The sequence below is a fragment of the Scardinius erythrophthalmus genome (genome assembly GCF_964197995.2).
Source record: "Scardinius erythrophthalmus genome assembly, chromosome: 12".
NCBI classification, from domain to species: domain Eukaryota; kingdom Metazoa; phylum Chordata; class Actinopteri; order Cypriniformes; family Leuciscidae; genus Scardinius; species Scardinius erythrophthalmus.
The window spans coordinates 33,627,188-33,648,808 of NC_138232.1; the positions used below are offsets into that span (position 1 = coordinate 33,627,188).

Below are 21,621 nucleotides of genomic sequence, written 5' to 3' on the forward strand. Positions count from 1 at the left end.
TTGTAAAAGTAATTTTCCCCAACACTAGCTGCTAAAATTCAACTAGCGGGATATAATAAAGCAATGAGACTCCTTTCTGTCAAAAATTAGGTTTTGGGTCAGCTATTTTTTGTGTTTAATATATAACTGCATGTGGTTTTAAATGATTCTTGTTGCAAATTATAGAGATATGCACAAGCAAACAGTTCAATATATCAAAAATAAAACACTGAATAAAAAGACACATATACACAGTGATGCTCTGCATCACTTCACAAACAAGTTTTATTAGTCATCACAAGATACAAAATATATACTTTTTTAAATTCTTCTTTTTTTTTTTTTTTTTTTTTTTTTACTGATTTGCCAGAGGAATAGAACAATTAAGCTGATCACAATAACCATAAAGTAGAGATATTTTGACCAAGGAAGAAAAGAGGGAATTCGATCACTGTCTTCAACATAACACTACAACAGATCAGCATGTTCTTCAAAATCTAATCTGAAATTCAACATATCTTCCACTTCAAGTTCCTGCTGTCACATGAGCATTTGATAGCTTTCTCACTGAAATGAAGTGTGATGGATTCCCATAGGAAACTAAAGAAATGTGGAGTTCTCTAGGATGTAGTTTGAGTGAAGACACATGAATAGGCTCAAATGTTTTCCACATTTTATGTTCTGCTTGTGAGGGCCAGTTGTTATAACTATGTATAATAGATTAAAACTGTAAAACGGAAATGGATTTATTTTTTAATAAATGAACATGCAAGGGGAACGTTTAAAATTCTGAGGGCACACGTTAGCATTGAATGCGTGTTAAATATGTTGAACATGAGACTACAGCAAAGCTCACCTTCATGACAATTGTTTTCCCCGCCCCCTACCACCCCAGTAGACAAGACTATTGTGTAGGAAACTCACATAACACTGAAGAAGTGTACGTAACAGGACTAAGTCATCACCATGGTGAAACTGAGGGCAGCATAAAAGAGAGAGCGCAAACACAGAGAAACGGACTTCCCTTTAGATAATTACATTTTTGTTACCAAGAGTGAAGGCAAGGAAGAAATCAGATCTTGAAGAGCGTAAATATAGGTCCAAGTATATATATTTTTTGTGAGTATTCATTTAAAGGAGATTTGATATTACATGCTGTAGGAAGGCAATTTTGGAGAACTAGTTTGAATATGTGGTTTTGAGTGTTTATGTGCAGTAAATCAGAAGTAATACTTAGGGATGCCACAGAGTAATTTTGTAGGCAAGTACTCTTACATTAAAAACAAGTAATCATTACTCATAAAAAAACTAAAACGTACAAAAATAAATAAAAAATGTTTAAAAAAAATCACAAACTAAGTCTAAATCAACTTTACAATGGTTTCACAAGATAACAAGCTATGCCTTTGGAAATCATGACTCTAACAAGAAGCATGAAGACTGATATATTGCACACTTAGATCTCTCACCCCTCTTCATCATGTATCCAGAGTGCCACCCAATGCACTTACCGTAGAAATAACGTTTTAAGTGAAGGCAAAGGAAAATCAATTTGCGAGTAGTTTGTGTAGAGTTTTACTAGTTAGTTGTAGAACGAGTACTTGACTAGTTGATTACTTGTGCACATCCCTAATACTAACCTCAGTGGCCACATAAGGCATGTATGCACACATGCATGTAATCTGTGAGTGTGTACGTGTGTGTCTGCTCAGTCATGGGCATTCGTTTCACTGGGGTAGAGCTTTGAGAATAGCATTAACCTCTTCAGCAACAGCGGTCAGTGCAAACTCAAACTGATCCTGAGGAGAGAGAAAAGCATAGATCAGCGTTTATATTTTACGATCCACTACTCCATCCGTCAAACTCTCCTTTAATAACACCATCAGCGCCAATGAAAATGATATATAGCAGTTACTGCAACTGAGGAGAACAAGACAGGCTGCTATGGTGTTTTATGGGTACAATAGTGCTTTTATTTCTCATTTGGGGCTCTGTGGTGTTACTGAGCACAGCTCTGCAGTTCTGTCCTTCATTACCTTGGTGCGCACCATTCCTGGCCTCTGGTCTCGAATGTGTTCCAGGGTTGCGGCAATATCGATCTCCTTTACTCCTTGTTAAAAAACAACAACAATCTTCAGTAAGTTGTACTTTCCTAAACACTGATTTCTTCACAAGCTTTACTAGTTTATATCATGTGCTGACCTTTAGCCATGCGGTTCAGGACCATGTCGATCAGGATGTATGTTCCAGTCCGGCCTGTACCATCACTGCACAGAAGAGCGATACTGTGAGCAATACACTCTAAAAAAATCGAATGTGCCATTTGTGAACATACAATTCACAATGCAATACTTGATCTCCACAAGAATACTGGGTGTATTTCTAAACACCTTCGAATAAAATGTTTGGTAGGCTTAGCATCTCTTAAGGGGTGGTTGATCATGATTTCACTTTTCTAACTTTAGTTAGTGTGTAATGTTGCTGTTTGAGCATAAACAACATCTGCAAAGTTACAATGCTCAAAGTTCAAAGCAAAGGGAGACATTTTCTTTTAAAGAAATCACTTTTAAGGACTACAACAAACGGCTGGTAGGGACTACACGACATTCCTCCCGGGTTAGTGACATCACAAACCCTTAAATTTACATAAACCCCGCCCCCGGAACACGATTTATAGATTATCAAGACAGAATATGCTAATCAATGGCTAGAAGATAACTACACATAAGCTACATAAATTCATCAACTAACCATTGATTGAGTGAGTCTCTCTATCTTTGTCTGACTCCGGTTTGAACATAAAAGGCTAAAAGCTTTCGAAATTTGGAGTGGAAGCTGTTGAAGCTCCGCCCTCTGTGCCGGGAGCAACAACTCATTTGCATTTAAAGGGACACACACAAAAAACGGTACGTTTTTGCTCACCCTCAAAAAGTGACAATTTTAACATGCCTGTAGCAAATTTAAAAATATTTGTGGGGTATTTTGAGCTAAAACTTCACATAAACACTCTGGGGATATAAAAGACTTATTTTACATCTTGTGAAAAGGGGTGTATAAATTGAATAAAAATTTTTTTTAAAAAGGAGTCAAACTACACTTTTTAATAAAAACTTTTAATTCATCAAACGCGCCAATGTGTTAAAATACCTGCAGTGCACGATGATGGGGCAGGAGCGTCCACGGTAGCACTTGTTGACTTTCCTGAAGGGCAGAAAGAAAGATTTCCTGAAGGAAATACTAGTACTTACAAAGCAGCAAAAAAATGTTTTTAAGTTAGATTAGCTCTGGTTCTGAGTAAATGAAATAACAATTATAAGTTGCAATGGCATTGCTTTCTGTCAGATGTTCACAAGAATGCATACGACAGTGTAAATGAGTATGCAGTACAAACGTATGTAACATGTACCGTAATTAAATGCCAGAAAAGCAATCCAAATCCATTATCCAAATATTACGATGTTGAATAACAAAAATTCTATTAATAATAGTCAGTTTCTTAAATGTTTAAAAAAAAACTGTATAGAACTGTATTCAACGGTTTGGGTTTAGTAAGATTTTTAATGGTTTTGAAAGAGGTAAATTATGCTCACTGAGGCTGCATTTATTTGCATATTATTACAATTTAAAACAACTGTTTTCTATTTGAATATATTTGTAATATATTCCTCTGATGGCAAAGCTGAATTTTCAACAGCCATTACTCCAGTCTTCAGTGTCACATGATGCTCCAGAAATCATTCTAATATGCTGATTTAGTGCTTAAGAAACATTTATTATTAATATATTATATAAATATATTATTTATTATCATATATGTATAATTATAACATTTATTACATTATTATTAATTTTGTAAACCATTTTGATACTTAATATTTGGTATAAACAGTGATATTGTTTTTCAGGATTCTTTGAAGAATAGTTAAAAGTTCAAATTCATTTGTATAGCACATTTAAAAACAACCACAGTTGACCAAAATAGCTTGGTTTCTATTCTAAGATGAATATAAAGTTTATTTTATAATTAAATTATTTAAAATTATTTTTGTAACAATGTAAAAGTCTTTACTGTGACTACTGTGTGATCAATTTACTGCATGCTTGCTGAATAAAAGTTAAATCATTATTAAAAATATTCCTTACCTCAAACCTTTGAAAGGTAGTGTGCATTTATAATGTAATGATTAATCATTTTAATCATTTAACATTTTAACATACAGAACATTTTTGAAGTTTAAAAAAATAAAACAAATAAGTATAAATATGTTGCTCTGTGTAATTTGTTGTGCTTATACGATGATTGTGATTTGTATTGATGATGATGACAAATATAACAAGTTTTTTGTTAAAGTGTATATCTATATCTATATATATATATATATATATATATATATATATACATATACATACAAGAAGACTTCAGATGTCCCAAAAAAACCTTGAGCATTTATGTTTTTAATTTTACTCATCAGTGAAATTTTTGAAAATAAGGCAATTCAATAATCTTCACATAACCTTTTCATTGCCATTGAAGTGAAATTACTGAACCTAAATATAGGAGCCTGATAAAAAAAAGGTAATTTAAAAAAAATATGTCAGACCGACTTAGAGGATTTTGCAAGTCTTCATATATATACGTTGCTCTGTGTGTTATTTATTGTTGATGTTTTTAAAAAAAATAATAATATTATGATTGTGATTTGTATTGATGATGATGGCGAATGTTTGGATTTTGATATGGTTAAGCTTTATAATTTAATAAAAAATGAAAAGAAAATAGAAATATTTTCCATTGGGTGTTATTAATTTTAGTGTTTATGATAATATCATGATGATTGCGATTTGTATTGATGACGAAGAATGTTTGGATTTCGATTATTTTTCTATATAACAGATAGCAAAGCACAACATAAGATTAATTTAATCTACAGAGCAAATTTTAAATTGGGTCTGGACTGGAATATATGTAGCCATTTAAGATGAAATAATTGCAGACTTTGGTGGAGAACAAAAATGAATAAAGATGAGAGGAATTTCAACACAGTGGTCGCCTTGCAAGAACTGTAAAATCGAGGCTAGTGGAGAGTAGAGACCCACAGAGATCAGAGGAAAACATCAGGACCACTGCACAGCAGAAAGCCAGAAAGATCAAAAAGAGGAGTGTTATACCAGTCAAGAGTGGTAAGAAACAAGCAACATCAACCCCAAACATCAAAAAGCATATAATGTAAGGACGTGTTGGAGAAAGGAGAGACACAGAAAAGGAAATGAAAAGAGACTAAGATGAAAAGGTCGACAGAGAACGTGGAGGGGGAGTTAGGCGATGGAGCGTTTCATCAGCGTTGCTGCAGCCACACCTGTCTGTGCTCATTTTTGTGACTATGCAACTGGAACCAGACTACTAGCTGCAAACCACAAAAATGACACAGACAGCTGTGCAATACCTCGCTACTGCGCTCCATCGCTCTCAGAAAGAGACTGACAGAGGTCAAGAGGATAACAGAGACTGAAGTGAATGGAGGGAATAAGAGATTGTGATGGAATGATATCATGGCAGCTGAGAGAGAAAGAGAGAGCAAATGGAGAACATGACGTCAAACTGACATATACATAAATTCACACAGGGCTGTCATGGTTTTGGTTTTGCAAAAAATGTTTTTTGTAATGTCATTTCTAACTATTACTTGTCATTTTCTTTATGTAAGTTATAGCGTACACTTATTACACCTTAAGAATTCAGTTGTTGTTATTAAGAATTAATAACAACAACTGAAAAGCTGTAAAATGACATGAATAAAAATATTTATAATTGTTCAAAAATATCACCTATCCCACCTTAGTATACAATTAGCGTAAAACAAATAAAATACAAATAGAATTTGAATAATAATGATGGTTCTTCTTATTTTATAGCATTTTATAATATTATGATGTAAATAATCACAATCAGGCAATAATTAAGCCTTCATACATGTGTAAGTAATGTATTTACACATTATGTATGTTTGTGAGCATGAGTAGTACCTGCGGAAGTCCAGCAGAGGGCGTGTGGAGGTGGGTATTCCCTGTGCGGGCCAGCTCAGGAAGTGGAACTGAGTGAGGGTTCGAGTTTCCTGGGTTTGGACGTTCTTCAAGTAGAAACTACGCACCAGGAAATCATTACACCAGATATGCTCAGACACCAGGTTCACCTGATTGAAGGGAAACAATATTTGATATAGTTTACACTACATAAAGCAAACAGCTCAAGGCATCTCTTCAGGTTCACAAGTGATATTACAAACCTCATAAATGTGGTAGAGAGAAGATCCTTCATCGGGCCAGTAGCGATCGCACTGCTTTTCTCCGTCCTCAACCAGAGCCGTCATCATCACTATGACTGTGCATCCGCTCTCCCAAATCATCTGCGCAACATACACGGCTTACAAAACATGCCATTTAAGCTGTATTTACATGAATGCACAGAAAATAAGCAATAATTGATACATAGAACAGTGTAAAATATACAGAAATACACCATTCAAAAATTTGGCATCAAGATTTTTTAATGTTTTTGAAAGAGTTCTCTTATGCTCGCTAAAGCTGCAAAATTATATAATTTAAATGTAATATATAATTAAAGGAGAACTCCGGTCAATTTTAACAGAGCTCATTTTTTTGTCAATTTGGAGTGCTGTCAGTACAGAGAACAACGACAAAAATCGGTGTTGCCTACACCGTGTTATCCTCTTTTTAAAATTTGCACCCTATTGACTGCAATGGGGCAAGTTTTAAACCTGCTTTTAGCCTCTTAACATCCTTGATGTGTCATTATGTTAAGAGGCTAAAAGCAGGTTTAAAACTTGCCCCATTGAAGTCAACAGGGTGCAAATTTTAAAAAGAGGATAACACGGTGTAGGCAACACCGATTTTTGTCGTTGTTCTCTGTACTGACAGCACTCCAAATGTACAAAAAAATGAGCTCAATGTTAAAATTGACCGGAGTTCTCCTTTAATTAACAAAGCTGAATTTTCAACATCATTACTCCAGTCTTCAGTGTCACATGATCCTTCAGAAATCATTCTAATATGCTGATTTGGTGCTGAGATAACATTTCTTATTATTATCAATTTGTTCTGCTTGATATTTTTATGGCAAACGTGATGCATTATTATTATTATTTATCTGATGAATAGAAAGCTAAAAAACAGCATTTATGTAGACATCTTTACTGTGACTTTTGAACAATTTAATGCATCCTTGCTGAATAAAAGTATATATATAATTTTAATGGTAATGTACATTTCAAGCAACTTGTATTACTTAATATCAAATGATTACAAAGGTCTCACATCCATACACAGATGTGACTGACCTGCCAGAAATCTGAGATGGTGTGTGAGAGAGGTCCTTGGGTGGCAATATAAGCTGGCATCCGGGGGTCATGCTCGATCTAAAGGGTCAATAGTAGACAAAAGGTCAGGGGTCAGTGCTTTAGCCCTTCTTAACCCTGGATCTGCCCATCACCACGACAACAGGCCATTAATGTGATCCGAGGCGCGTGAAGGCTTAATTGATGATCCCTTGCTCTCAACTACAACAGAGCAGCAGGGGATTCCAGACCTAAACATCATGAATGAGATCAATGCAATGTAACCATGGCAACGCTGAGAGGGGGATTCCGAAACCAGTAGCAGCCTTGCACTTCTATGAGGAATAAATGGATTATTGCCTTGGTAACAGGAGGAGATGCAAGGAAAGGACGGCTTTCTAGCTTTAGATTTCAGCTACCGAGGAAAGGAAAGAGACAATAATGCAGGCCCTTCAAACTGCACTGAGTCACATGATGAGGTCCAGGTCAAAGAGGACCATCAAGTGCACATACTTACAATGGTGCTGGCGTTGATGTAATCTGTCCTAGAGGGGTTAATCTCAGCCTTCAGCTTCACTCTTGAATGGTCATCTGCATAAAACAACTGACGGTTACACATCTAATCCATTAAAAAGGGTCGATCAGGTTGTGTGAAAAAGAGATGCATCCTAATTTACGTACTTATGCACTTTTTATGCCATTTTATAGTATAAATAGTGTGAGTAGTGTGTTCACACTGAACTAACTCCTCAGGTACACTTGCAGGCAGGGGGTGGGGGTGGGGGGCAATGGGGTCGTACTCACAGGGCACGGCATCAGAGCAGCGGTTCTTCTTTATGTTACTTTCACTCTGGGCCACTGAGATGGTGCTGGGTTCAGCCTGGTAGGAGCACAGAGCCTCCCATTCTTTGAGCAAACGGTCTTTATTCTTCAGATGATCCTCCATATATGCCTTGAAAACATGAGAGAGAGAGAGAGAGAGAGAGAGAGAGAGAGTGAAACACCAGTAAAGACTCCTGATTTCTCAGAAATGCTGCTCATTCATGTGATACTTAAAAAAAGAACATTTAGAGAATGCCAATATACCAACAGAATCAAATCAGAAACACTCTTTGTAAAACATGAAGTAAATATAGTAAATATTAATGTTTATGAACAGCTGCAGGCCAATTCATATACAAAGCGTTAACCAAAGGGAAAGAATGAAAGATTGTGACACACCAGGGATGAATCCTATAAAGATAACTATAAAGTTTTAATAAGTGTTGTAATTCTATGAGAATAGGAGAGTCCACACCATATAGTAGAGCTGCACGATTTAAACACCTCATTCCTAAATGACAACAATTCTCCTGTGTCTACTAAAATCACACCGGAACATTCAGATCTGCGTTGGCGCTGCCACTGACCTGGAGAAAGAAGTTGTCATGCATAGGTACTGAACAGCTTCACAACCAAAGTATCATTATTTATGTGTTACAAACAGGGTTCGAAATTAACACCCGCCAACCCGCCTAATGCGGGTAAAGACCAACTGTGGTGGGTAACGCTGTCAAATCACTAGCCAATTTGGCAGGTTATTTATTATGTTTACTCACTTTGCTGGGGAAGTTCGTGTAAGTCAAATCTGCGTAGATTTAGCGCAAATACTCAACTTGTGAGTCATCATGATATATTAAATACAGCGTATTGCGCAGAATCTGCACATATCTGGCTTAATTAAACATGCCCGTTACTATAACGGTGCGCTTGTTCATTTGCACTGAAGTAATAGCGACGACGAAAAAGCATTTGGTTAAAGGCACACTATGCAGTTTCTGTTTTTCTCTAACAGCGACCCCTAGAGTCGCTGTGGAGTACTTGTATTTAACGTTACTGTCGTAAATACCACTCACGCAGAGCCATCGTTTTCTTTTCCTTGACTCTTCCGACCGCGCTTTCTTCGTCGACTCTGCCATGATCCACGTCTGAAATGTGTGCTAGTGTCTTCCATAGAGGCTGCTTCATATGTTGTTGATGTAAGTGACGTCGTGCCGTAAAGCAAGTCGTGATTCTCGGGGCGCCACCTCTCAAACCGATTGTTTTTTTAAATAATTTATTCAAATTAATTAAACGCTTTTTAAATAAACCGCAGCCATTAACATTTTTTCAGAACCTCTAGTAAATTACTTCTTATTTTGTTTAGTTGTCTGTTCAGAATCGTGGGAGATTCTCAATTTATCCAGAATCGTGCAGCTCTACCAAATAGTTATCGTTCTTGGTTACGAACGGGCCTTAATTGTTTACACTCAAAGTGAATGAATTTTTTTGTGTCGGTAAATAGGGGTATAGAGTGTCTACCAGTATCATGTGCCCAGTGGAGATATCCATGTTAGACTGTGCTGGCTCCTCACACCAGGAGGGGGTGCTGCTATGTGAACTAGGGCTTGGCTGAGGTGCATCACTGAACTGTGACGACACGCTACTGACTCGTGACGTATCCGTTCCTCCACCACCACCTCCTCCTCCTCCTGCACCGGCACCCCCTGCAGCTCCGACTCCACAGTCCTGCCTGCCCATAGAGGACTTAGCAGCCATGTGCTGCCGACAAAGATCCTGAAATATTAAGAAAATCAGAGAAAGTGAGAGAAAGAAACAGAGAATTAGCTATTACTGACAAATTGCAGTACATGCTGCATATGAAATTCAGACAGTAAATGAAAATCGACGCTAATCAAATTACTCTGGTTTGCTTCTGTTCAAATTAAATAGCCTAAATCTGATCACATTAGTGTCAGATAATAACATGTCATCACAGCCAAAGCCACTAAATTAGCTTGAATTCAGAGATTTTATTGCAGAGATATGATGCAGTACGCATTTCAAACACTCCTTCCGACCTGGTACTCATAATGCGTCACATTTCCTGCTTCAGGTCCTAGTCCCAGTTTCCCTGAGGCCAACTGGCGGGCATGGGTGCGCAAGCAGGCGATGGTCAACGCCCCCACCAGGAGTCCACCCACACAAGCCACACCCACAAACATGAGGAACACCCACTGGGTGTTGTCACGTACACGTGTTGCCACTGGCAACGCATGGCCATCGTTCTTCTGCAATGACGGGGAGAAGGAAACAGATGAAAACAAATATATGAATCACAAATCATTTATACATCCCATACTTAATGTTGTGTTACCATAGTTTGTACTATTCTAGAGAAGCACAAATGAGAGAAACCATAAAGGACTCTGAAATATTTAAAGATGGAAAAGTGAAGAGGGAGAGAGGGTCCATGAGGAGTATTAAAAAGAGTATTTAAAACAGGGCTGAACATCCCACCCTGCTGTCTGGAACTATGACTCAGTGGGCAACATCATAACGTCTGATGCAAGTACCATAGTAGTAATTAACATGACAATAGATATAAAGCAAACTGATGAGAGAAACAGAGAGTGGAAGACTATCTAAATTCTTTATTACACCTCATTTCAACACACAAGAATCCCATTATATTCCCTAGTCCTATTTCTCTGCTAGAATGATGCAGACCACACAGGAGCCAGGGCATTACATCATCACTCCTGTGTGCACACCGCACTGACCTTGTCGCCACAGCAACCAACTTTACCTGACATCACTGTCTGTGCTGAGATTCTGAGTGCAAATCATTCTGATTGGTCATTTTTAATGCGCGTTCTTTATTTCAACAAATCACTGAGCACTTCGAGGAAAACAGTTTAACGACTACGGCAGGTTCCTAGATTCAAATAAAACAGTCTGGACCGGCCAGTGAAGTAACGTTAACTCATTTATTATTACATTTAACGTACATTTAATTATTTAGAAGACGCTTTTATCCAAAGATCTGTCTGATCAAGAGAAGTCTGATCATAAGCTTTAAACCACTGACTTCGGAGAGTGAGTAAATGAATGCTGGTAAAACCAAGGAGTTGGATGGCGTGTGGTTAAAACGGTCATATTTCATAATTACCGTTTTTTTTTTTTTTTTTTATTCCAGCAACGTGATCTGTATGAGATTTCTAACCAAGAATCAAGTGAACTGAAACGACAGGTAGGTGGATACGTTAGATAAAAAAGCAGATTTATTTATAGTTTTACTGCCCCGTATGCCCTGCACTTGTAAGTGTTTAATTAACATGTTTAATATAATGTAACACGATATTAATACAACGTAACATTTAATCAAGTTTAAGAAGAAGTGCAACTCACCAAAAAATCAATAAACTAATAATGGAGAATGGAAACCTCACGCGCCCCGTGGTCCGCCGAAGATGAGCAGAAATTTGTACGTGCAATAACCCTAGAGCTCTTCTGCACCGGTTTGACATTTGAATTTCTTCCACTTTTCTTAGGAAGTGAAACGGTTGGTAAGTTTAAGTTCGCGGGAAACGAACAACGGTGACCGAGCTCAGCCCTGGAACAGACATCGTGATGTTTTGCGGGAATGTTGCGCTCTGAGGGGGAGAAGCATTTGGGATGGCAATCGGTTGCGCGCTTAGAGACGTGAACGCGCCTGACAGTTTGACACGTATGATGTCGTTGTCATAGCAACAAAGCAAATGAGACGGGGCGGGGGTGGGTGTCAGGGGTCTTGTGAGATATTCCCTCCTCAACCATCGAAAGAGACAGAAATCATCGGGAAAGGGATAAAAAAAAAAAAAAAACAGGCTCAAAAGTTAAGACATTGATTCAATGTTTCTGCACATCCTTACCTCCCCAACACCTGCCTGAAGCACCTTTAGACCAGTCTCTGATTCTAGAAGGTTCTTTTGAGCCACTGCATGTGAAAAAAAATAAAAATCAATGTAAAGACAGTCACAAACAGCTTATTCTAATGTTTTCTCAACATAGTTTCTTATAAGCTGATACAGAGCAGCGCCATGACAGGTATGAAAGCGAAGCTGTGAGGGATAGACTTACCATGTTTTCAATGGCATGGGCTGTAAAAACCAGTATAAAGCTCCTAGATCTTCCATAGTTCATGTTGTCTGGAGTTTTTTTGTCTACTGAAATTTCTTGGAAATATCATTTTGCAATATTTCGTAATCCAAAAACACATTAAATAACAGTACAACCCACTGAAGAGATGTATGTCTATCCCTCATAGCCTCGCTTTCATTCCCATTAAAAATCAAAGATGGTGCTGCTGTGAATAAGGTCTATTCACTGTGCGCCAGTCTTTTGTCGTATAAAGCAACGAATCACAAAAGGTTGTGCATTAGGCTACAGTGATTTTTTTAACGCGATTATAAAAGCGCACAGCTTTAAGTAGCTTATTGCTTTAATAATGGTACGTAACTGAAATATGATAAAATACATTTAGCTTATGTTCAATAACATTAATCAATAATGTATACACTTGATGCAAATATAGAATTCAACGGATGTGGGTCACGTGACTCATCCAAACAGATTTTTAGTCTCCTGGGTCTGTTTGCTTTTAAGGCTAGTGTGCTCCAAAACATTGTCAAAATTCACTTTTTACACGCAATTACAATCCAGTCCTCTTCCAGAAGCAGGCCAAAAAAACTGATGACTCATGGTGCACTCACTTATTTAGTCAAATCAAATGCTCTCTAGAGTGAGAATGCCCCTCCCCCTAATAACACCAACATCTAGTGGCAAATCATCTTAAAGGGTTAGTTCACCCAAAAATGAAAATTCTGTCAGTAATTACTCACCCTCATGTTGTTCCAACCGCGTAAGACCTTCGTTCATCTTCGGAACACAAATTAAGATATTTTTGATGAAATCTGAGCCATGTTTCACTCCTCCATAGGCTTCTATGTGACCGAAACTTGCTGGCCCAGAAAAGTTATTAAAGAGATCGTTAATATAGTCCAAGTGACTCCAGTGGCTCAATCTTAAGTATATCAAGCGACGAGAATACTTTTTGTGCGCAAAAACAAACAAAAATAACGACTTTATTCCACTATTCATTTCCTTCTCTCTGGGCCTCGTAGTGTTTTTGCGCAGCGCGTCTGTGTTACACGTCACCACGTAGGCTCACTATTGGCCGACGCCGGTCATGTGTGTGTTGCTTGATGACGTGCAACACAGACGCGCAGCGCAAAAACACTACGAGGCCCAGAGAGAAGGAAATGAATAGTGGAATAAAGTCGTTATTTTTGTTTGTTTTTGCGCACAAAAAGTATTCTCGTCACATGATAAACTTAATGTAGTGCCACTGTAGTTACTTTGACTATTTTAACAATGTTTTAATAACTATTCTGGGCCGGTGAGTTTCGGTCACACTGGAAGCCTATGGAGGAGTCAAAATTCTGTCAGATTTCATCAAAAATATCTTAATTTGTGTTCCAAAGATGAACGAAAGACTTACATGGTTGGAACAACATGAGGGTGAGTAATTACTGACAGAATTTTCATTTTTGGGTGAACTAACCCTTTAATGGCTGTAGCATAAAAGAAAGGCCATTTTCTATTTAAAAACAAGGACAAGCTATTCAGAAATACACCAGATAGGGGGAAAAAATAAGCCTATGGCTCAGAATATTAATTCTGAGCCATTATTATATATCTCAGAAACACTTCTGTATGGCCAACATCACTAGTCAATAGTCATGAAACATTCTCTTCATTACTCACCGGTCTTTTCGGACACCTCATTTGCTGATAAATTCTGGCTGTTAGGGAGCACCCGGAAAGTGACAGCTGGACCAACCACACTGTGTAGAGCAGAATTTTTAATCACATGCAAGTTTCCCGTATGACAGGGTTTGAAATAAACTTTTTCACTCACCAGCCAATTAGGCCACAACATTTTTACGTTACAAGCCATTCAGAACTTCAGAAATAAACCAGATTACCAAATTCAAAGCTTAGATTTAAATATATCTTATTAAATCTGATTCTGAATCATTGAATGGCTTCCAGTTTTATAAAAATAGTGTTTGCGGATACCAAAACAAAAAAAATTATCTGTGACTTTTCACATTTTCTAATTTTTAAGATGTGGCACGACACACCTCGTCAAACTTCTTTAAGCTTTTGTTTCAATAATGTTGGAGGTTCCTCTTAGGGGAAGGGCTCTGGAGATCATAAGGAAAATAGGAACTTCATAGGAAAAAAGTCATAGGACATCATTTATGAAACATAACCTGTCAAATTAGCTAGTGAGTTGATATGCATTACCTGCCACGATAGATTTTCATCCGCATTTGGTGGGTTGGCAGGTGTTAATTTCAAACCCTGATTATGTTAGATATTGTGATCCAAGCAAAAAGGGAAGGACAAGTAGTGAAGCAAATCCACTTTTGAGGTCAGTTCATTCCATTCACTTTTCTCTCTCATTCTTTCCCTCTTAGCCATCCCCCTCTGTCCTCCTAGGACAATGGATCAAGGTTCCAGCTCACCACAGTTTGATTTAGTAAAAAGGGTTGGTGGGATTATCGTTTGCTTCCTAACCACAGCAACAAACAGCAATCAAGACTGTTTGCTTTAATAAAATAATTATACTAAATACATAAAGCATTGTTAGCTAAGTTAAACAGCTTGCTTTTTTATTTCCATATCTTCAAATTGTGTGTTAGTAAATGCCTTTGCAAGTTTGCTAATTAAATAAAGCTTAGGGTTAGTGCCCACCGCATCAAAGCTAATTCTGGGACTCTCCTCAGCTTTTGCTGCTAAACCTAAGCCTACCTGATATTGATGAAAGAGCCAGTGGTGAGATGGATCCTCTCAGCAAGGGTCTTCAGAAGACGAACCCCATCAGACAGACTAAGATGGCTGTAGAGAGACATACACATTCATATGCCCCCACACACAATTTCACAGCACAAACCAACACATAACTCACAAAAACAACACACAAACAGACTCTCCACTGAATATCCAGTTTGACGTGTGCCCTCAGGTCCTTCGGTGGTGTTTTGAAAACAAAAACCACATGACTAGTTTGCTTTCAGACAAAAGTAACGCCCACATAGACTAGCACTCAGTCCAACAGTCTAAACTGTTAGTTGTACCTTTGATTGGTGACAATGTATCCAAATTCCTCCTTTAACTTGGTTTCATTCTTTCCTGGTTGCACACTCAGGGCTCCCTTTCCAAGTCGTCCTTCCTCTTGTTTAAGAGCTGAAGGCCCTAGTGCACTGGCACCCATTGGGATGGAGTTATCCTGGGAGGTTCCTGGGGACCCGGGGCTCTTATGGGAGGTTTCGGGCCCAGGGTTGAGTGGGGAAGGGAAAGAGGAATTTGTAGCTGGGGCAGAAGCCTTCTCCACCACATGGGTCATCTCCTCCTCTGAAATCTTCATCTGATATAGCACATAAAACATGCCATGTCAGGAATAGGCTGGAATAAACTCCACAACTTTTAAAAAAATGTAATTTTAAAACAATAGGCATCATATACTTGCTGACTTGGTTACACTGTCACACACTACCAGACATTAAAGTTGTTCGAAACACAACCAAATCAGTCAGAAACACTTGCCTTGTAGCTTGTTCTAAAATTGGCTCAAAATATCAAACATGTTTGATATCCTCAAACTGGATGAAATCATAGTCTGATTGTAAAGCTAAAAAATCTGAGTCATCATACACTACACGATTTTATGTGAAATCTGTCATCTGAAATCTGCAGACTTGCTCTGACTTTCGGCAACTAACCTCGACTCATCCTGTAAATCTGAGCAGAAATCTGGGCAAAGGTTGTGTAGTGTATTCCAGCCTAAAACTGACAATAGATGATCATTTGTTCAATTTATGATGTATAGTGCTTATATTCCTAGTCTTTTCTCTCTTATTCTCTTTAAAATGCCTTTGGGAGGACCATCAAGTAGTGTCTGTTTATTTTGTAACCATGAATATTGATCATAGACGAAAGGTGGAGGAAAGGATATCTTGTTTCAGCAGTATAAAAGCATCTATGTGCAGAGATACACTAATGTTTGGTAAGAGGCCTAAAAGATAAAAGATTTACAAAACAAATCACACATAATCATGCTCTTGTTTCCCTCATGTTATACATGTATTTTCATAGAATTATGAGTTAACACTTGCTGCCCCCTGTAGGTAATATATAGCATTACTACCAAGATGAACCCAACCTTGTAACAATACTAAAGCACTTTACAGCAAAAACATTTTGATGCTCACCACTTTTGGAGGCGCAGAAGAATCCTTTGTTTCAGCTGAATAAAGGAAAACAAGCAGTTATGACTTTACATATTTTTTGGAGCTCCAACTCATATATGGTGAGTATATTTTGGAGTTGTAAACTGATACTCTTTAAAAGTTCCAGTGAAATCTCAGGGTGCTCACGTTTCCTCTGATTGTTTGTCGGTTCGCTTTGCAGGAGTTGAAGAACAGTGAAGAGACGCTCCGTCTCCTCGGGATTCAGGTGGTTTAGATCAAATCCATGTTGCAGGAGCAGCTCATTCAGGCTCTGTTGAGTGGGTCCTGGAGTCAGAGTTCAGAAGTCATTGGCAAAGTATATACAGTGTGTATATATATATATATATATATATATAACATTAAAAAACAGTCTCACCACTGTGCCCAGGAAACACTCCATACTTCTGAGGACCTTTCTTTTGCTCCTGTTGGCTGTTGATCTTCTCATCTTGGGAAAAGAAGCCCTTGTTATAGTCAAGCGGGAAATCCAGCTCCTGAAAAAAAGACGAGGCGGAGTGAGGCGCTGCCACACGATGGCGTGAGGTCGGCTGTGCAGGCGAGGAAAGGAGGAGAGTCATCAGATCCTGCAGAAGCTGATCATCTTTATCTAGAGACGGAGGAAGTGGAGAATTTCCCTTAATTCGAGAGGAGGCCGGTGGGTACCTGCCCCCATCCACCAGGTTCAAAGAGCGCTCCTCTTCATCTTGGTAACCATACTGTGAGACAAAAAGACATGATGCAGGAATTAAAGAGAAGTAGTTGTAGACATCCGTCCAAAGCTACAATGAGCACAATTTAACAAAAGTGCTACAGTATGTGTTTGGTGCTTGTGCAGGTTCTCTCACTCGCTGGTAACTATATGGATCCAAACTCTGCATATGGAGAGATGACTGAGGTGGATCGACAATCATGTAGTCCATATAAGGTTGCACCAGTTTGGAGTTGAGCTGGTTTGTAGGGCGAATCTGAGGCCTTTTATAATAGAGAGATTAAGAGAAAAATAAATCCAGTGGAAGAAAAGGGAAAGGAAACTGAATATGTGACAAAATTGTATACTCTGTGGATGGGACATTCTTTATCCCAGAAGAAATTGGGATCTTCGGAACTTTGCTAAGTTCTTTCTTAATCACTGATTGGGTGACATCATCCCGCCAAGTTAATCCTGCAAAATAAAAAGTGAACAATACATCAGCCCAGAGCAACCAAAAAGGTTTGTATTGTTTGTGGGTAAATTACACAATAAGAATGCCCATGATAAAAAAGGGAAAGATCTAGTCTAAAACATGCGAAATGTTCGTAGAAATGTGCTCATTTCAGTTTAATTCTAAAAATGTCATTTGTTAACCCTCAAACTAAAAGTTATAATGTTTTCCTTACACACATCTTAAGTGTTATTTATTTGTATGTTTTTTTTTAAATATATTTTAAAGTATATATAATTAAATATATTACAAATATCATGAGTAATTCGTTTTAGAGAGTTTCACAGGGTAAGGAGTTACACAGTCCTCTCTATGGCACATCAGAAGATTTTCTTTTTTAAGAATGACATTTTTTATTGAATGAGGCTTTTTTATTATGATACCAGGACAGTTGTAGCACCCTGACATCTTTATTTATCGAAATAAAGAGGTGATTTAAGTGCAAGTTTAAGTTAAACTGCATTTTTTTTATGTATTTTTGATTAAACCAATAGATCCAGAAAAAAGGGCATCATTGATATATGTATTCACACATGTATTCACTTTTGAGTCATTTGACCTTGGTTACTGTGGTAACATTTGGACCATTTTCTGTCACATGCTGGTGGATGAATCGTCACTTTGCCCATCGTGTTTGCATTGTGTGGTTTCTATGCCAACCGTCATTTTTTTTTTGCTAGCTGGAAAAGTGCCAAGAAATTTCATTTCCACCGAAGGAGGATTTTAAAATTTGTATGAGAAACTCACCTTCCTTCATGAGCGTTTGCAGTAATGACTGCAGTCTGTCCAGTAAGACTGCAGTCACCCTGTAGCGAAACCTTTCCTGTCTCTGTGTGAGACACTGACCAAACAGCTCATCTGGAAAACACATATAGAAACCTTACACTGTGTCTTAGAGTGTGTATAAATATTGACAGCGGTCATGGCCTGTCGGTATCAAACAGCTCACCTAATACATATATATATATATATATATATATATATATATATATATATATATATATATATATATATATATTCTATTTAATGTATTTATGACAGCCACAAACATTGACAAAATATACACACCAAGGTTTATCTGAGGATCTCTTTGCCTTTTTATATTTTGCTTTCTCACCCCTGCTCTTTCTGCTTGTATTAGACATAAACAGAGACTCCAGCGAGGGTGAAGTTGTGTGATGTCACAGTTGCCATGGAAATGGTTGAAGAACACTGATTGGGTAAGGCCAGGTGATGGTGAAAGTGTGTTTACTGTGTAGGCAATTTTTTTTTTTTTTTTTACACACTCAACTGCACAAATCAGCTTTAGCTAAAAGCTACAAAATAGTCAGAGATCAAACCTACACATAACAATCTGTATTTACAGGATTTCTTTTTTTTTTTGTAACAAAATCAGTTTGTCGTGTTTGTCAGCATGACAGGCAATGAAGGCCATTTTATACACATAAAACAAATAAACATGAGGGCAAGACTGATGCATAAAAGCCAAATAAAACATAAAAGACGGATGGGATGGCACTATCACTACTTTGTAGAGTCAATATTACACATCTGTTCCAGAGACTCGTAGTTATTCATTATTGTTCATTATTTTCCAGAGATGAGCATCATTATGTAAAACGGAAACTGTAAAATATGGCAGCACTCACCATCCCAGCAAACCTGCCCATTGGAGCACAGGCCTTCATCAAACAGACAACCTTACCAGAAAGAAATGGTGAAAAAGAACAGAGTAACTTTTAGGTTAATGTTTTTCTGACATTTGACAAAATAGACCAGCACAGACCATCTCTTCTCATAAGTGAGCAGGTTGTTTCAAGATTTGTACTATAGCTAGCTCACAAACATCCCAGAGATACGAGTTACATTTACATTAACCAGCACACCTCTGTTCAATTGCTTATCAAACACTTTCAATCAATTTAACGCCACAGCAGCAAACAGGTTCTGGTTTGGAATAATGACCAGCCACCATAATGGGCATTAGTAAAATTTGCCAGAAGATAAAACCAGTAAGAGTAGCTCTAACTGCCATCTGCATCTCAGTACAAATGTTTCTTAATAGGATTTACAAATAAGAATGGTAAATTACTGAGAGAGAGAGAGAGAGAAAAAACACACACACAATATCAAGCTCTACAGGACAAGCCAGAGTTTCATGTTTGTTTGAAAGCATACCAGGATATTTTGCACTCTGCCAACCTTCTGTTTCCTCCAGTCCCCTTGTGCTCTCTCAAACATACACACACACACTTGAGAGTTGGGCAGACACACTCGTCATATATAATTGAATCATGAGATGAAAGTTGGTTACGTGAGTGGGAGTTCCTGCTCCAGTCTGCTGTACTATATCAAAATAAATGTAAGGCTGTATGTGAGGCAAAAGTGTAAGAGATGGGGTGCAGGAGAGGAGATAAATCCCCCAAGATTCCTTTCTTAATTTGAAACTCATAATTAGTAGCCTAATTACACATCTCCTATCTATTATGCCACTTTTGTCACATGGAAATCAATATTTATGCTGTTCAGCTTCCACAACAGCTCTCTCATAGATTAATGACACATTCCCATAGAGTTTTGTAGTCTATGCCTCTGCCCTCACAGTGACGGCTGTTATAAGAATGACGTGTGATGGATCGTCAGTGGTGAGTCAGCCTGCAGAAGAGGAGCTAACACAGATGCAGTGCACAAGCGAACATACTATCTCTGTGTACGAGACAACCACTCAGACACCCCCCACCCCGTTTACATACGCCCCATCAACTTCAGTTTAATTTGAAGCAATTGTTCCCAAATCGACCCCACTGTGCGCAATTAGAAATGGACTACTTCCGCTGTCCATGGTGCTGAGTTTTTACACCACAACAAACAGAATGGCCTCTTAGCAATGGACTATGGTCTTGTGTGAAAGTCGTAAGATGCATATGAAGGCAGATGATTGCTCAGCTGTTCAAATTATCGCTGCATAAGTGATTAATGCCACTAAATAGCAATATTGTACCAGAATAAAAATAGTGTTATTACTGTGAACTATTTTAAACACAGATGTGGCTGTTCGCGTCGTATAAATCGCCAGAAGACTAACAGTAGGCTGCGTTGTTGCGGGGATTATGAATCATGCCTGTATCTCATGCCAGATCGCCAAAATGTTGCTTTTTTTGTCAGAGAATAAGAATATTATACAACATAAGAAAAATAATACAAAATAAGGTATAATAAATACATATTTTGTACATATAATACACAATCTTAAAAGCTTTTTATTCAGTTTCCTACTCGCAATGAACCAAATGATTTTCCTTAATAAGTTAGTTTTGTTATCAGTAAATTTACATTAAGACTATTGTGATAAATATATATTTGAAATGTAGCCAAAATTATATAAAATGAACACAACTGTTTTATCATCATCTTAAAGATAAGTGAAAACAAGAAGCACTTTTCCCACAATTCAATATATTTTCAAATGCTGCCATTCATCCCACCCGAGACAAGCGTTATCTCTTCGACGTCAACATTACAGCAAGCACAGGATTTTCTGTCAAAATTATATATAACAATTTTACTGATAGCGTTTAGCAAGCACGCTCTTGTGCATAACATTGCGTGTTTTTACTAATTCCAAATGCATCTATAAACGCTTACAATGTGACATTAAAGTACAAAAAAAGGTTATAGTGCACATGCATTTAATGTGTGTGAGTGGGGGCAGGTGATATGCAACCATATTAAAATCTGCTATTTAATACAGTTGATTTTCCGCAGTTGAATCATGCATCATTCAGTCAGCTGAAGTTAACCTGTGGCTCGTGCTCTTGACGTACCGTATCTATCACCGGTGCCAAGCTGACAGCACGCAGTCGCCAAACAGACCAGCATCCACAGACGCGCCGATTTCATCTTCCCTCGGCTTCTCTCTCCTCGGTCTCCGTTTACACCGACATATTTAGA

The 21,621-nt window shown here is 37.8% G+C and overlaps 1 protein-coding gene across 1 annotated transcript; it reads right to left on the reverse strand.

The window, feature by feature from the left end:
• Positions 1 to 228: 228 nt before the first annotated feature.
• On the reverse strand, positions 229 to 21,570 carry ptprnb (protein tyrosine phosphatase receptor type Nb; the record flags this gene model as incomplete). The annotated part of the gene is made up of 23 exons (XM_081380448.1): positions 229 to 1,778; positions 2,016 to 2,089; positions 2,182 to 2,246; positions 3,127 to 3,180; positions 6,004 to 6,170; positions 6,264 to 6,383; positions 7,335 to 7,412; positions 7,849 to 7,922; positions 8,136 to 8,283; positions 9,672 to 9,926; positions 10,211 to 10,420; positions 12,044 to 12,108; positions 13,938 to 14,017; positions 14,991 to 15,077; positions 15,317 to 15,606; positions 16,451 to 16,485; positions 16,616 to 16,753; positions 16,845 to 17,184; positions 17,314 to 17,440; positions 17,525 to 17,630; positions 18,418 to 18,528; positions 19,320 to 19,370; positions 21,495 to 21,570. 23 exons carry the CDS (start codon positions 21,568 to 21,570, stop codon positions 1,707 to 1,709), a joined length of 2,823 nt encoding a protein of 940 aa, XP_081236574.1. The 3' UTR covers positions 229 to 1,706.
• Positions 21,571 to 21,621: the final 51 nt, after the last annotated feature.